This window comes from Polypterus senegalus, chromosome 5 (assembly GCF_016835505.1).
Source record: "Polypterus senegalus isolate Bchr_013 chromosome 5, ASM1683550v1, whole genome shotgun sequence".
NCBI lineage: Eukaryota > Metazoa > Chordata > Cladistia > Polypteriformes > Polypteridae > Polypterus > Polypterus senegalus.
Genome location: NC_053158.1, coordinates 1,876,781 through 1,892,556, shown reverse-complemented (window position 1 = coordinate 1,892,556; position 15,776 = coordinate 1,876,781). Strand labels below are relative to the sequence as shown.

The window sequence follows — 15,776 nt, the reverse complement described above, 5'->3', positions numbered from 1 at the left end:
TCATCCATTGGGCACCTAATGCATCAATCTATTGACGTGGAGGAGTGGCGGCTCTGCTGAATGTCTGCGCCCCTCACCTCATCTCCAAGGCCAAGCCCAGGCACCCAGCGAAGGACCTTAGGGCAGGACAGGGATGAGCAGTAAACCGAGGGCTTTGTCTTTCAGCTCAGCTCCCTCGTCACCATGGCATCTACGTGACAGCGGGCGCCACTGCAATCCGCCTGTCGATCTCCTGCTCGTTTCTGTCCTCCCTCGTGAACAAGACCACCAGATACTTAAACTCCTTCACTTGAGGAAACATCTCAACCCCAACATGGAGAGAGGGCACTGCAATGAGGCTGGCTGTCTGGCGAATATATGAATCAATAAAAAATAATGTTATCAGTGTGACACAGCTGGCAACGCTTCGACTGGGGGCATCAAGTAGTCATACCAACGGAGCTGGCACCACCATTAGAGTGAAGTAGGCATTCACCTAGAGTGCAGATTATGGAGAGGTAGGGGAGTGGGAACTTGCTGCATGGGTTAGCTACTAAACAGTTAGTTGGCACACTAATAAACTTGGCCAAGGGCACAAAATAACCTGACACTGGCACTGAGGGAGAGGGCCAGACACGGGCACTTTGGGTAGTAAAATCCTCAGTCGCGTGAATGTGTTCTCCTTCTGTGTCCCTTATTCTTGTGAAAAGCAGCTGGGGCATCCCTGAAGTCAAACGGGCATCTGTCAAAATCACCATTTCGAGTTCTGGCCAGACGACGGGTTTCAGGCCTGTGCAGAAAAAGAACGGAGCTGCTCCAAGTATGGATGTCCAAATGGATTGAACAGGGAGATGTGGAGGTCGTACTGGTCAGTCATGCCAAGTTCTGTGTAGTGGCTGATCTGCGGTCCTACCCTCACCTACTGTATGGCCACCACACTGAAAGGTCTGAGATGAGCTTCCTGGGCAGGGGGGTCTGGGCTCAGACTAAGAGATGACATTCAGAAGGGTCTCACAGTAAAGCCACTGCTGCTCCATATCTAGAGGGTCCAGCTAAGGTGGTCTGGGTGTCTCCCAGTGGAGGTGTTTCAGGCAAGTCCAACCGGGAGGAGACCTGGGGGCAGACCTGGAGAGATTGGCACTCCCTGTTGGTTGGAGGACCCCTTAGTTATCCCCATTGGAGGAGGTGGTGGGGGAAGAGGGACGTCTGGGCAGCTTTACTTAGACTGCTGGCCCTGTGACCCGAGCCTGGACGAATGGATGGGAGACACGGGTCACTTTACTGCACTGCTGTCATTTAAGATGGTGGCATGACACTAACCAGTGGCATAGCTGGCTTACTGAAGGCCCCCGTGCAGCGTCCTGAGGTGGGACCATCCCGTCTAGGGTCTGGTTGGGCAGTGGCATCCAGGACCGTGTCACTATCATATCATTATCACACGCTGGTGACAAACAAACCAGCTCTCTACATGGAGTTTGTAATAACTTATTTAATCGCTTTATTCCAGCCGCTGTAAGTTAGCAAAAATAAAAAAATTGTGGGACTGGAAAGTGGGAGGTGTGGGTAGTCGTAGTAGTCGTACAGAAATACATGGAAGATGTGGACCCGCTTACTTTGAGAAGGAAGATAATTAAAATGTAACGTAAGCCAGAGAGTAGAAACTGCTCTGTGTTAGAAAATGAAGCCATTTCGATATGTAACACATTAAAACGACGACGACACCATCGACACGTTTTACACAAGTTCTGAGAAAATGGACGTCATAAAGTGGGGTGTCAGTGGCTCCACGTAATTTGCCTTGTCAGTAGGAGATCGCTCGGTCATATATATTGCTTGTTTGTCGTTAGTCGTTTCTCTGTTTTTAACGGTTTCAGCAGACATCACCTGATCTGAAGCCGTTGTATCGCTACTTGCAGACTTGGTAGTCTTACTGCACTGTCTGCGTAACCTGCTGGCGGCCGGCATCAACATTCCCAGTTGCCACCGCTGGTCCTCACTCAGTTTTGAGAAGGGTAGAAATCTCGGTCGGCTTAGCGTTCTTCGATTCCCGTTGCAGGTGGGCCTTACGTTTAGCAGCAGCGCCACTCTTATAACGTTTGCCGGATCCGCTGCTACTGGCCGACATGGCGTCATATTGCGAGAGTATAAAAAGCGTCAAATTGTTCAAATTTTCAGAGTTTGCCGACTAACGGGAACCATAACTTAACAGCAGAATCGCAATGATTTACCATTTATGGGTTCGAACTTCGAAAACTGTTGACATCAAATCAACGTATCAAAGTGACAATTATTTACAATACTTTTATATATTAACGTCTACGCGTGGAAGTCTGTCTGTCTGTCCGGCCCGGAAGTGAGAGGTGGAGTCGGGGTAAGGGCTCCGCCTCCGAGTAAACATAAAACCCGCTTAGCCGCTAATAACACAAGTGACACGAGCACATCAGCAAAACGAAACCTCCGAAGAAAGAGAAAGTCGCTTAGCCGCTAATACACAAACGATGCGAGCACATATGCAAAACAAATCTTCGTAGGAACGAGACGCCCAGAGTAGTTCCTTTCGATTATCGGAAATCTCTACATTTTAATTTTTATTGTGACAATTTCAATAGCTTCTAGGACCCTGGGCTTACACGGCTAGTAATGTATATACAGACTAGCCATCCCCTGTGGCTCCGCCCACGTAGTAGTGAAACAGGACAGTGAGGAGGCCCCGCCCAGCTCTCTACTCCTGATGTCACTCTCCTCCCTCCCCTTGGCCCGCCCCTGCTCTCTCGGATTAGTGTGAATATATTGCTCTCTGCAAGTGAACTCTGATTCTTAGCGCGAGAAGTCGCCAAATCAACCGGAATGTTCAAGCAAATTCTAGATAAAAAAAGAACTAAATCCATGAAATAGTTCTCTCGTTCGCCAACTAAACAGAATTAAGGTTACGCACCGAGGCAGACATGTGAGTGAGGAGGGCCCAGCAGTCAGATGAGTCTCTCTCGGATTCGCGCTAATAAATCGTTACCGTAAGCGAACTCTGATACTTCACGCGAAGAGAAAGTCACAAAATCAATGGAACGTTCAAGCTAATTACAGAAAAAAATCCAATCTAAATCCGTGAAGTAGCTCTCTCGTGAAAAGTGGACAGACAGACATACAAATGGGTCGAAAAAAACATGGACCACGAAATTTTTTTAATCGTTTCATAGCGAGCGCTTATGGGCCAAGGCTAACCAACATTCCAAATTTCAAGTCCTAAGTTCTCGCGGTTAGGGAGATTTGAGTAATGAGTGACTTTTATATTTATATACTAGAGGGCTCCGCCCCCTGCTCGCCCACCCCTGGGATTGGTAAACCGGATAAACAATTTAAAGAGATTGTTATTTTCATGGGAATTGTTACATAAGCATTATTTTCATTTTTACTTTAAAACTTTAGTAAAACCGATACTTGTCCTTTATTTCCGGCTCTGGCGTGGCTAAATCTCATTCTCGCAGGTCGTATAATGCCGCTCGTGTTGTGGAGATCGGGCGGCTGAACGCACGCTAAGGAGATGCCGTCGGATCATCTGCTGGCTTATTACTACTGGTGAGCTGCACGTCGATCATTTCAAAGCCTGTACAGCAGCTGTCCTTTTGCCACTTCGCGTCTCTGCCGCTCGCGTTGTGAATGGAGGCCGGGGGTCTCTGAACGCACGCTAAGGAGAAGTGGTCGGATCATCTGCTGGCTTGCTGCTGCTGGTGAGCTGTGTGTTCTGCTTGTGGCTTGTCGTTGTTTTAAGAGCAGGGAGCACAGGAAGCATGTCTGCTAACAGCATTCCAACAAGTGCGAGGTTAGATGTCCGTGAACTTGTTTTAAATGTTGTCGCACTGCCTCGTCTCGCGGGACGTCAAATTGCAATCTCTTGGCACCAAGTCTCATGTTTAAGGTCCCCGCGAGACGCTCCGCGGCCAGTCTCTTTCATCTCGCGGGTCTTTACAAGTGTCTTCCGAGAAGATCAGGTCTCGTCTCCCTGGTCTTCCTTTCCACCAAGATTTTTTTTTTAGAATAGAGAGGTAGATTATTCATGTGCCGTCCTTAAAACGTCTTCCGTTCACATTCCGCCACAACCCGCTAAAGGTCACCAAATCTGAGAATGAACACTTCCCTGTAAGGCGGACTTGGACATGTTGTGCCTCCGAACTCCCAAAGTCTAAATTCGTGTAAACTGTACGCCTGCTGAATACGTAATTTCATTGTGGATTGGATTGGACTGGCCTGGCGATGGATGGTGCCAACATGTCACTGAAACTGTGAATTATTAACGCAATGAACTGAGCGAGTGATTGAAGTTTTTCAATTTTTTTTTAAAATCTATACGCCCCCAAGTGGGCCCCCCAAGCTTTAGGCCCCTGTGCTTTGCACAATCTGCACCATCCATTGCTACACCACAGATGCTAACATTTACGGTTGAGGTCTCTAAATCCACAAAGCTTTGGCGTCTGATGAGTTACATGAAGATCAGACCGATGGCCAGGAAGGACTTCTGCATTGTCTGGACCTCAGTTTTTGGGTTTCCGTCGATCGCCTCTGCTTTGTGTTTCCTGGTATTCTGATCTCCAGACAGTTCCCTGACTTCTCAGCAGTTCGCGCTTTCAGACTATTTGGCTCGCTGGTTGTCTCTCGACTTTCCCAGCCCTTTGACTCTCCATTTTTTCCCCGAGAGCCTCCCCTCCATCCGATATCACGTGTGGTGTCCTCTGTTTTGAATGTGTGCTTCTGGATCTCCACGCCCAGCCTAATCCTCCTGCAGGCTATTCTTAGGTGATCCTGGGGCACCGAGGTCACTTTGGCACGTTTCACACATCCAGCTGTGACTGGGCAGAGTAATGGCGGCGCCGCAACACGGACAGGAAGCAGTCAGGTGTGTCGGTGGGCTATTTGTGACACAGCATGACAAAGGGAAGCCAGAAGCCCAGACTGCTGTTGATGCCAACGTCAGGGTCTCTCAGACTTCTGCGCCATGAAGAAGCATCCAGCAAAGCCCTAAGGAAGCAGACATCTGAACCCTCGAGTATTTAGACACATTTTACCCCGATAACTCATGAAAGGAGGAAACAAGGGGGCTGACAACTGAAAAAATTCACCAAAAAAGGAATCTCCGGCCCACCACAATTACTCACATAAGCCCAAGAGGCTCAGAAATGATTGTACTAGAAAAGGAAACTCCTCAATCGCTTAAATCTACTGTCCTTCTGTGTCACTTAAAATTGAGAAAAGCAGCTAGGACCGTGACGTCAAAAGGGCGTCTGGGCAGAGGACGGGGTTCAGGAAAGAACGGCGCTGCTCCGAATTACACGGATGTGGCTGACGTCATTTTGACAAGGTCGATAAATTCAATCGATTGCTCACCTTACGTAATCTGTACGGTTATACTGTTGATGTCCTCCTGCAGGGCCGTTCTTAGCAGTTTGGGGGCCCTACGCGGTTCAGAAATGTGCAGGCCCCAAACGGGGGTAACCTGGGGGGGGCAGAGCATCCCCTGAGCTCAGGAAGGTGTTCTAATAAAACGTCCGGAAAAGGCCTTAGATGACCAGCAGGCCTACATGTACGCTTGTATTTTAGAGGAGCTACGTGAACAGGACTGGCGAGTTTTTCTTGGGCTGAACGGCCTGATCTTGTCCAGAGTGTTCTAATGTTCTGAAATCCCTCATCACAATCCAAAACTCAAGGTTTTAGATGAGAGGGCAGAGTTTCAAAATATCAAAAAAAACAAAAATCACGTGTTATTCAGTGCAGTGTCGGATGGTTCAGGTCAGGATGCGTCATCTCTGAATGCCTTCATGTTTTTTACGTCAGAGTTTGTGCAACTCCAGTGGAAGATGGTAAGGATTGCTATAGGAGTGGGAATGCTAGAAATGTAAGTACAAAAATAATGTTCACATTTGTGGAAAAGGTGACAGAAAGAAAACAACCAAACACAGGAATGAAGTCTTTGAGGTCCCAGAAAGGACACGAAGCTCATCCAGAACTTCCAAAAATGGCGGTGCCCACAATAAAAACAAAATGGAGTTGTGGTAAACTATTTGTACAAAAAAAAAAACAAATGTTAGAATAAAATTCCTTGGTGTAAAAAATGACCCAGCATAGACGCGCTCTTTGGTGTGCCCCCTTTGGCTCTGCCCGACTTCCCTCCTGTAACGCGCCACTGGATTTCAATTCCCGCTGTTGAGGCTCCTTAAGCGCCGACTGCCTGTAAAACCTGACACAATGCAACTTAGACATAAAAACTGTTTTTGCTCCAAATAAAGTGTCCTTGGAAACCAACACAAATGACACACATGGCCCGGGCCCAGCATTTCACTCCTGTAGTGCCAAAGAAAACTGTGCCGCTCGTAAAGTGGATGAGATCACCGCCGTTTATGGACAGCGGACCCCGCGTGTGGAAATGGCATATTATTAAAAGACGAAAGCACAGACTTCTTAGCGGCTTTGCCCGCTTGGTCATTTCTCAGGCCTGCCCGCGTCTGTTACTGCAGTATAAGTTGGTAGCGGGCTGCTGCCTTTTTATTGTTAGCAGGTATGGAAACCCGACGTCTTTTCTTTAATTTGCCTTAGGAGCTCATTTCTCGAAGTCCTTCACACGTCAATAACGTAGAGTAGCTGCTCAAAGACCCTCCTCCACGAGAATTGACCACCTTAGAGCCCAGCAGCAGACCCCCCCTCACAGTGCCGCTCTATTGATGAGCCAATCACATTGCACCCACCCAACTACATCAGTCATGCTAATAGACACGCCCAGTCATTTGCATATTTCTCGTTCCAAACTCAGCAGGGGCTTCAAAGATAATTAGCGACAGAAACAAGAAGATAACGGATGAGCAACAGTTCAGTCCTAAAGGGCAGAAAGAATTTCGCTAAAAAAAGGAACAGAACGCCAACAAAGAAATAGAAAACGAACCTGGCGCATTCACGTTGTCGGGAACTCGACTTTACCTGTTGTGTGTTGTGGTTTGGGCTTCATTCACTTCAGTTACTATTAAGGATTTACGATGCCAATGGCGTTATGTTGACTACGTGTTCGTGCGATGTTCTGTTTGGACGTTCATGGCAGTGCCACCCCCCATCCCTAGTCAGTCTGATGTCACCGTCATTTAAAATGACGAGATGTCTGACCTGATTAGTAAACCGAACAACAATACTTTGGAACTTCTGTGCTCATTACCTGAAAAACGTTACGAATACCAAATGACTTACATCAGCGGCAAATCCGAAGAAGAAGAAGAAGAAGAAGAAGAAGAAGAAGGGTTGTGCGGAATGTAGAAAGCGAAGGGGAAGCCACATGTTAGAGTGGCAGCTGACTTGGTGGGGCTAAATGGGTTTACGGGGTCCGGTCCTTATTGTCACGAGTACAGAGCAGAGGGAAGGTCTTACTTCCACTTTCTAATGAATAAGCAAACTGCTGTCACCCTGAGGCAACTCAGACGAAGTAGAAGGACATGCAGCTGGGTGGGGCGAGATGTTTGAGTGGCAGCTGGCTGGATGTTGCTCAACAGGTTAATGGGGTCAGAGCAGAGTGACACTCACTGATCAATAAGCAAACTGATGTCACTTTAAGGCAAATCCTAAGAAGCAGAAGGACTACTGGACTACTGGGCAGGCAGCTGGGCGGGGCTATGTGTTTGAGTGACAGGCAGAGGGGTGGGGCTTACTTGCTTGAGGAGCAGTCAGTTGGAGTGGCAGCAGGGTGGGTGGTGGCACAGGGTCCCCTATGGAGTGTCCAGTGTGATTTGTACTTGCCACATGCCAGCTCTCCCCAGCCCCTTCATAAGAGTGGTGTCCGTATGATAATGATAAAAATGAGTACGAGCAAAACTTGAATTATGATAACAAAACATGTGAAATTGAACCAGAAAAGCCTAAATCATGAACTCTTCCCACCAAACCGCTTCTTAAACAGGCAGTCGCCCCCCATTTTGTCCCCAATCAGCTGCTTAGATTGTGTCTGCCAGGCCTGACTTTACAGTTCTTGTCCTGTCAACAGCACAAACCTTCACTTATATAGCGCCTTTAACAGTTACACTAAGTGCTACCCGCTGCCCCCAACCCAGCTACTGCCTTGCCCCCCCCGTGAATGAGGCAGACTGGCATCCCGTCCAGGGTTGTCTGATCCTGCTGGTTGGGCTGAGCAGGCCGAAAAAATGCCTGGCGGCTTCCTAGTAAACATTAACAGAAACACACAAACCTTTAAAGGGGAGGCTTTACAAAGGGAGCCCCCTTTACATTCCAGCCATTGTTTTGGAGCCCCTTTTGTGTAAAACCTTTGCTTTGGGTATCAAAGAAGCAAAGGAGGAGAGGCAGCCAAGCCACGTGTCCTCAGATTTTCTACACCCGTCTTTGTGATGAGTGTGACGTGATGGTGACAGTAGAGGGATTCTGGTCTGAGGGCCTGTCACTGTCATGCCATGTCGTCATCCCAGCCCCTCGTGCGGTCACAGCTAACATTTTTCAAAGCTAAAAACTGATTTTCTTTGATTTTTTTTACTTTTCTGCGTCCCCCACAATTTTAAGGACAGCGCATGAGACGCCAACAACGAGATTTCTATTAACAGAAGAAGCACTTTATGTTCTGAGTGTGTGGCAAACTCCTTCAATGCAGCGGTGTCATGTCACAGGCGGTCAGTCACACAGGATGAGCCAAGACAGGTGACCGTGAGGGGACACCACAGAAACACGGGGGACAACCCCAGGAGGCTCCACTCCCAGTTCATTTGTGTGCTGGACTGGCAAAGCAGAGGGCACAAACTCCTAGCTCAGAGACACCGAGAGAGCAACACAGCACGGGGCGCTGAGGAGTGTTCTAGAATTGGAGCAGACACGTCAGGAAAAGGAAACTGTAAGTGAAGGAGTCAGGCTTACCAGGAAAGGCGCTATATTCACTAAGAAACGACAGAAATACAATCATTAATGACAAAAGATGCAACAAAATTTAAACTTGGGCTGGCTGAAGACTGAAGGGGAGGACAAGTGACATCAACTTAAAACTCACACATGTGGTGTCATCGAGGGCTCACGAGCACATGGACGGATATCAAAGCCAGCGCCTCACACGGGAAATGACTTGCCAGGAAAAATGACGATAAAAAATACCAACAAAAAAAAAAAAAAGGCATTCATAGGCGATGAAAGTAGAAATGTCATCAGCCTGGCAACGGCAACATTCTTTACACCAGACAACTCATAAGAGAAACAAATACAGCGTTGGCAAAAGACTGGCATGACGGGGATCTCCAAGAGATGCCAACGCACAACAGAAATCTCGCCAAATGGGGACAGCGGGTGACGTGTCAGAAACAGCAGACGAGAAATGAGACTCACTGTGGGGAACTGGAAAGTCACAATGAACTACAAAAGGCACAAGACAGACAGATAGACAGGTGAAAGGCACTATATAATAGATAGATAGATAGATAGATGTGAAAGGCACTATATAATAGATAGATAGATAGATAGATAGATAGATAGATAGATAGATAGATAGATAGATAGATAGATAGATAGATGTGAAAGGCACTATATGATAGATAGATAGATAGATAGATAGATAGATAGATAGATAGATAGATAGATAGATAGATAGATTTGAAAGGCACTATATAATAGATAGATAGATAGATAGATAGATAGATAGATAGATAGATAGATAGATAGATAGATAGATAGATTTGAAAGGCACTATATAATAGATAGATAGATAGATAGATAGAGTGAGTTGTGGCACAATGGACCAAGCCTTGATGACACCTTGCTGATGGTGCTGTTCATGGTGACTGGCTGAACCCGCCTCTGCTATTCATTGTAACAGACATCACATTATTACATGTGCCAGGTGGCAGTGGCTACCCACTCATGACCCTGGCATCTTATGCCTTCCCATGTCTCCAGAGCACAGAGAAGAGGCACTACAATGCTGTGTGGGGTGGGAGCGCCATTGGACGCAGAGGACAGGCGCTGGATGTGTCAGGTGGGAGGCTGCTCTTCTAGCCAATGAGGTTCTGCAGCATTGTGATTGCATATGTATGAGGTTCATTAGCATAGCCCATGTATGTTGTTTCAGGGTGGCAACTGGGTGGGTCTGAGGCCTGTTCACTTGTGCACATCTACAGCATGATTGTGATTTATAGAAACGAGCATACGGCAGATGTTATTAATCCAACGTTTTGAGGACATTAGAGGATCAGCTCAGGTTGGACGGTTGGGAGACAAAGTCAGAGAGGCGAGATTGTGTTGGTTTGGAGAGATGCTGGGGATATTAGGAGACATCCATCTATCCATCCACCTATCCATCCATCTGTCTTGCATGAATTGTGTCAGTCATTTCACTCCTCATCACTGCCAAGTTAGTGCTGCCCACAGAAGCCTCATCAAGGACCTCTCCTCATCCTCCTCCTCCTGCTGTCCTTTTGCTGACCCCAATCCGGTGCCCGCCCCCCTGCCCACCACAGTCGCTCAGATCTGCCGTTTACCTTGACGTAGTCGTAGTTGCAGTAGGGCTCCATGCTGAAGGCTGTGAAGGTGTAGTTGACGGTGTTCCCGGCGGTGGCCTCGATGGTCCAGTTGCAGTGCTTTGAGTGGGGGTACAAACCCGGGTAGTTGGGACTCTCCAAGACGCCCCTGTTGCGACCCCTGATGACGACTCCTTGACAGACTGAAACAGAAGCAGACATTTGATTTTCTTTTTTCTGATATTTTCATAGGAGGTCCACTGACAAACAGCAGACATGGAATTCAAAACAAGTATTTTTTTTTTAAATTACTGTCACCTCTGTGGGTGCCAGGATGGAAGGACAGCATCCTGCCCACAATAAAGGAAGGATTCTAATATGGTCAGGAGGGCCATAATGGATGAATTGAATGAACAGGCAGGCCAGGAGCAGTTCAGGGCAAACCCAATCAGGACACCTTAACTGCCGTGTGGCATGGGAGTTGGAGTCCAGAAATGCAGCCCTGTCAGGGTCTTTGGGGACCACCAGAGGGCGCTGCCAGGAGAGGTCTGCCCTGAGCTCCATACAACCCAGCAGTGCTTCAGAAACCCTGAGTAGGAGACTGGAAGAAGTTCCTGGGTTGACTTTTAAAGAAAGCCCACCGCCGCACTTAGACGAGTCAGAGTGGGCATCGCTCTCTTGGAGGTGGAGGTGGTGGGGGATGTATTGGTGTATTTCCGCTGGTCTTCTGGAGAAGAAAGTGTTAATGAAAACCAAAATCACGAATTTGAACCTGAGACTGGGTTGGTTTTACTGTGTCTGTGGTTTGGGGCTCAGTGGCGACCCCTTGTGGCTACACCTCATTACAGCTGTGCCAGTGCTCTCTCCAGGGCTTCAGGCCCCATCAGGTTGGCTAATTTTGTTGCCCCTTGTGTATTGTTTTTGTAATCCCCATTACTGGATGGGTTTTTGTGTTCCTTCTTTTTGAATTTTATTTCTCCAACTTCACAGACACAACACACTCAAGGAGACCAATGAAGTGACAGGGAGGGTCAGTGGTAGGAAGTGAACCTTCAGCGCTGTGCCTTACAGTAGCAACAGCCAGACGTCTGGACAGCAGACCCCCAATGCAAAGGCACTACAGAAATCTAATGTAATATTATTGTTATCATTATTAACAGCACTAAAGTCAGTGCTAACTGATCAACAGAAAGAGACCACCGACCTTGACTGTAGACGGCCACAAATCCCCCAGCCCCGATGGAGGCGTCCGTCCGCAGCTTGACGTACAGATTTTCTCTGGAGGATCGAATGGGCAGCGGGATTAGATTACCACAGAGTTTGGCCAAGATAGGAGAGTTGGAACTGTTGCCATTGTACACCTGTAGGTGAAAGCAAACGTGTATCTGACATTCTCCATTTAACATGAAACACGCAGGGACTGACGGTGGTCTTAGTGCCCAACCGCCACCTCCCATTCACATGGCAGTTCCAATTTCATTCAAATATGTCAATTAAGTCCTAGTAATGAGGAGCTCGCCGTTGAGACTCTTTGGGGAGTCTGCATTTAAAATAAGAGTGGACAGGATTCACTTCCGGACCCTTCTGTGGACCCATGGTGGTGCCCACCACTCTTAGGAGCATCACTCAGTGTTTACCTGTGGGGTTGAAAACCATCCGGATGTGGTGGTTGCTTGTCTTCTGGGCACAGATTTGCCATCTGACTCGGGTCATCAGACCCCCCAATCCCTGAACAATTGTACACTTTTAAAAGACAGAAAAATATAAAAGGCACTATATAAGATAGATAGATAGATAGATAGATAGATAGATAGATAGAGTGAAAGGCACTATATGATAGATAGATAGATAGATAGATAGATAGATAGATAGATAGATAGATAGATAGATAGATAGATAGAGTGAAAGGCACTATATGATAGATAGATAGATAGATAGATAGATAGATAGATAGATAGATAGATATGAAAGGCACCATATAATAGATAGATAGATAGATAGATAGATAGATAGATAGATAGATAGATAGATAGATAGATATGAAAGGCACTATATAATAGATAGATAGATAGATAGATAGATAGATAGATAGATAGATAGATAGATAGATAGATAGATAGATAGATAGATAGAGATGTGGCTCGGTGGCCTGGGCCAAGCTGTGATGACACCTTCCTGATGCCACTGTTCATGGTGACTGGCTGAACCCGCCTCTACTATTCATTGTAACAGACATCACATCATTACATGTGCCAGGTGACAGTGGCTAGGCGTAGGTGAAATAAATACTTGCAAGAAAAATCACGTGAGGAAGTTCAAACAAGAAAAATCAACAGTACCAGGCTGCATAGTGAATATAAATGTTCATTTGATCTGACTCTCAAGGAACCCCTGAAACCCATCAAAGGACCTCCTAGAGGTCCACGAACTTCAGGTTAAGATCTGCCCACACTAAAGGAGTGGTGTGTCCTATTCAAATAGAGTCCACTCCACTCTTTCTTCTCCAGTTTCTATGTGTTACTGGACCACTCCAGCCTGTCACTGATGTGGACCCCCAAGTGCTTGCAGGAGTGCTCCACCTCCAGTTCCACTCCCTGAATGGTGACCAGATGCAGAGGCACTTCCTTGGTTTTGCTGATTGTGAGTTGCAGATGGTTCTCAAAGCTCTCGTCATGGCTTTGTCTCAACAACCCCCTTAGTGACGAATCATCTGACATCTGAGAATGTCTGCAGGTGACATGACCAGCTGCTCTGTTTCTGGTCAGAGGTGCACAGAATGAAGACAAAAGCAGACAGGTCTGTTCCTTGTGGTGCTTCCACAGTCCTTGAGTCTCTCAAATTGTGTGCTGGCCAGATAGCCCATTGTAATGGAATGTCATAGGTGTCCCCATCGGCCTGTCCCTTAGCTTAGCCCTTAACTGTCCTCATTGGATGGCACTGAAGGCTTTGGAGAAGTAAAAAAAAAAAAAAAACCTGTCACCTTCACAATGCTGCCAACTTAGTCCACACGTTTGAGAAGCGGACAAACAAGTGGATGCTCCACTCCAGACTTTGTTAGGTAGACAAGCTGCGTGGGTCCCAAGTGGTCCTTCACAAGAGAGAACTCCTCAATTTCAGGTTCAGCCTCTCGAAGGTCTTCATGATGTGGGAGGTAAGAGCCGTGGGTCATGAGGTGAAGAGATGCCCACCTTAATATGCAGGCTTTCTTTTGCAGCAGCAGCACTTTCTGGTGCTTTAGTGAAAGACTGGACGGGTGGCAGAGGACCCCGTAAAGCTGGTCAGCTGAGGCCTTAACAACTCAAGGAGCGACTCCATCCCGGCTTATGTCATTTCCTGTGTGTCACATCCTCCCTTGTTTGAGACCAGAGAGAGCCCAGGCTGGTAATCACAGGTGGACTCGCTACTGGCCATACTAACTGACGTGGGCAGTGTGGGCATCATCTTCTCTGCAGTCACTGACCCTCTTCAAATCAGAGCAGATATTCTGTGGCGGCTACTTCTACACGGTGCCATCTTCCTTTATGTCAGTTTTTATGAAGCTTCCCCAAAACCACTTGAGCAGGGTTTGGTGGGTCTGATGCGTCTGGTGGCTCCACATGGCCCCCTTAGTGATATTTCAATTTCTGTGGGCTTAAGGCTTCCAGTTCTAACCTCCAAACTTTTAGTTGTGGACACCCAATGGCTTGAGCGAACTCAGTAAGTGGCACGTAAAGACAATAAAGGTTGGGGACACTATCACATTTGCCATTCGTTTGTCAGCATTTCAATAACTGCATAGTGACACCAGCTCCAGCCACAGGATGCCACACACATGCAAGGCGCTATACTCCTATGGTGACACATACTTTATTCGCTTTTACAATTGAAGTGCAAAATGACGAATAGCAGTGCCAAATCTGAACTTGACTTTGAAAGAAGAAGTCCCACCAACCAGCCAGCCGGCTGCCCGGTGCCCACTCACCTCCAGGAAGTCGTAATTGCAGTTGGTGCTCGACTCCAAATGGAAGACCTCAAAGCGAAGTTCCACCTGACTGCCGCCATTTGCCTGTAGAAGCCAGTAGCACTCGGAGTTGGGGTGGTATGGCAGGGGGTAGTTGGGGGAGGTGAAGCCCCCGGAACTTGTCGTCAGGGTCCCACCACAACCTGTCCACAAAACATGTTGGCATGTTAAAGACCCTGTTAAGGGACATGGCAGACCACCATTTCACTCTTCGTGGTTAACTTGAGGTCCCCTGTATCTCTACAACAAACCAAGGGTGGGTGGGAGAGCCAGCAGACTTTACTGGGGATAATCAAAGAGGGAAGAAATGAAGATGCATGACACGAGCAGATAGAAAGGTGGAAGTAAGGAGGAAGAAGAATGGAGTGACAAGGGAGAACATGTGCGCTCACCACCATCACCACTGCAAGTTTACTTCTATAAAGCCAAAGCTGTCCAATGGAGTCATCTCAAGAACTTGACCTGCTCATCGATATTGGGTCAGTGGGACTGCGGAGGTTATGAGTGAGAAAAAGAGGATGGGCTAAGAACGGGTGTGGACTACGTTACCAGCAACATAGTGTCCCAGCCAGAATGGATAACTGCTTACCTGGCTGGGAAGATTGTAGAATGGATGGACTTGGATGGAGGGGCATCTAGGCCGGATTGGTTGCTGGTATTGTTCCCAGCCAGTAGGCCTTTATAAAGGAAGTACAGCAGGAGATGTGAATTCCCCCAGTACACTAGATGGCAGCACCCCCCTGGTGAAGCTCCCATTTGTGAACCCACAGGGCATCATGGGAGCTGTAGTCCCAATGGAGAGCCCTGCTGGAGTACTTGGACACTGCTTTGTCCTGGGGAGGTTCTGCCTGACCCAGAAATGCTCCTTGGTGGCAGTGATGTTGTGCTGAAGGTACTGCTGGGTCCTGGTTGAAAATGAGCTGCTCCGCTGCCCCTAGGGGAGTCAGAGACGGGAGTAAAGTCAGGAGAAAGGTCGGCTGGGAGGAGTGGAGGAGAAGAAAAGAAAAGAAAAGAAAAAAGAAAGGCTTTTATTTTATATTCTGAAAGGAGAAGAGACCTGTATAAGGGATTGGGGGCAAATAAAAAATACTTTATGTTGAACCCGGCACTTGTGTGTCTAGTTGTGCCAAGGTCTTTAGACCACTGCTGTGCCCCCTACAGGTCATAACCTCCACTCTAGTTCTGGAAAAGCTGGAATGGTGGCTGCAACACACAGGCAGGATGGGAGTGTGAGGGGCAACGTGTGGACCACTCTGCTGTCATGTTTCAGGCGGAGTTCATGCGTCTCTTTTCTGTCTGTTTTGTATGTTTTTGATTCTTTTGTTTAT

General features: G+C 47.5%; 1 protein-coding gene across 1 annotated transcript in view; it reads right to left on the bottom strand.

The window, feature by feature from the left end:
- The window catches only part of cubn (cubilin (intrinsic factor-cobalamin receptor)), a 279,179-nt gene that overhangs the window by 188,732 nt on the left and 74,671 nt on the right, over positions 1-15,776 (bottom strand). Inside the window, 3 exon segments of the mRNA XM_039754274.1 lie at positions 10,470-10,651; positions 11,653-11,809; positions 14,410-14,591. Of these exon segments, the coding sequence (XP_039610208.1) occupies positions 10,470-10,651; positions 11,653-11,809; positions 14,410-14,591 (521 nt within the window).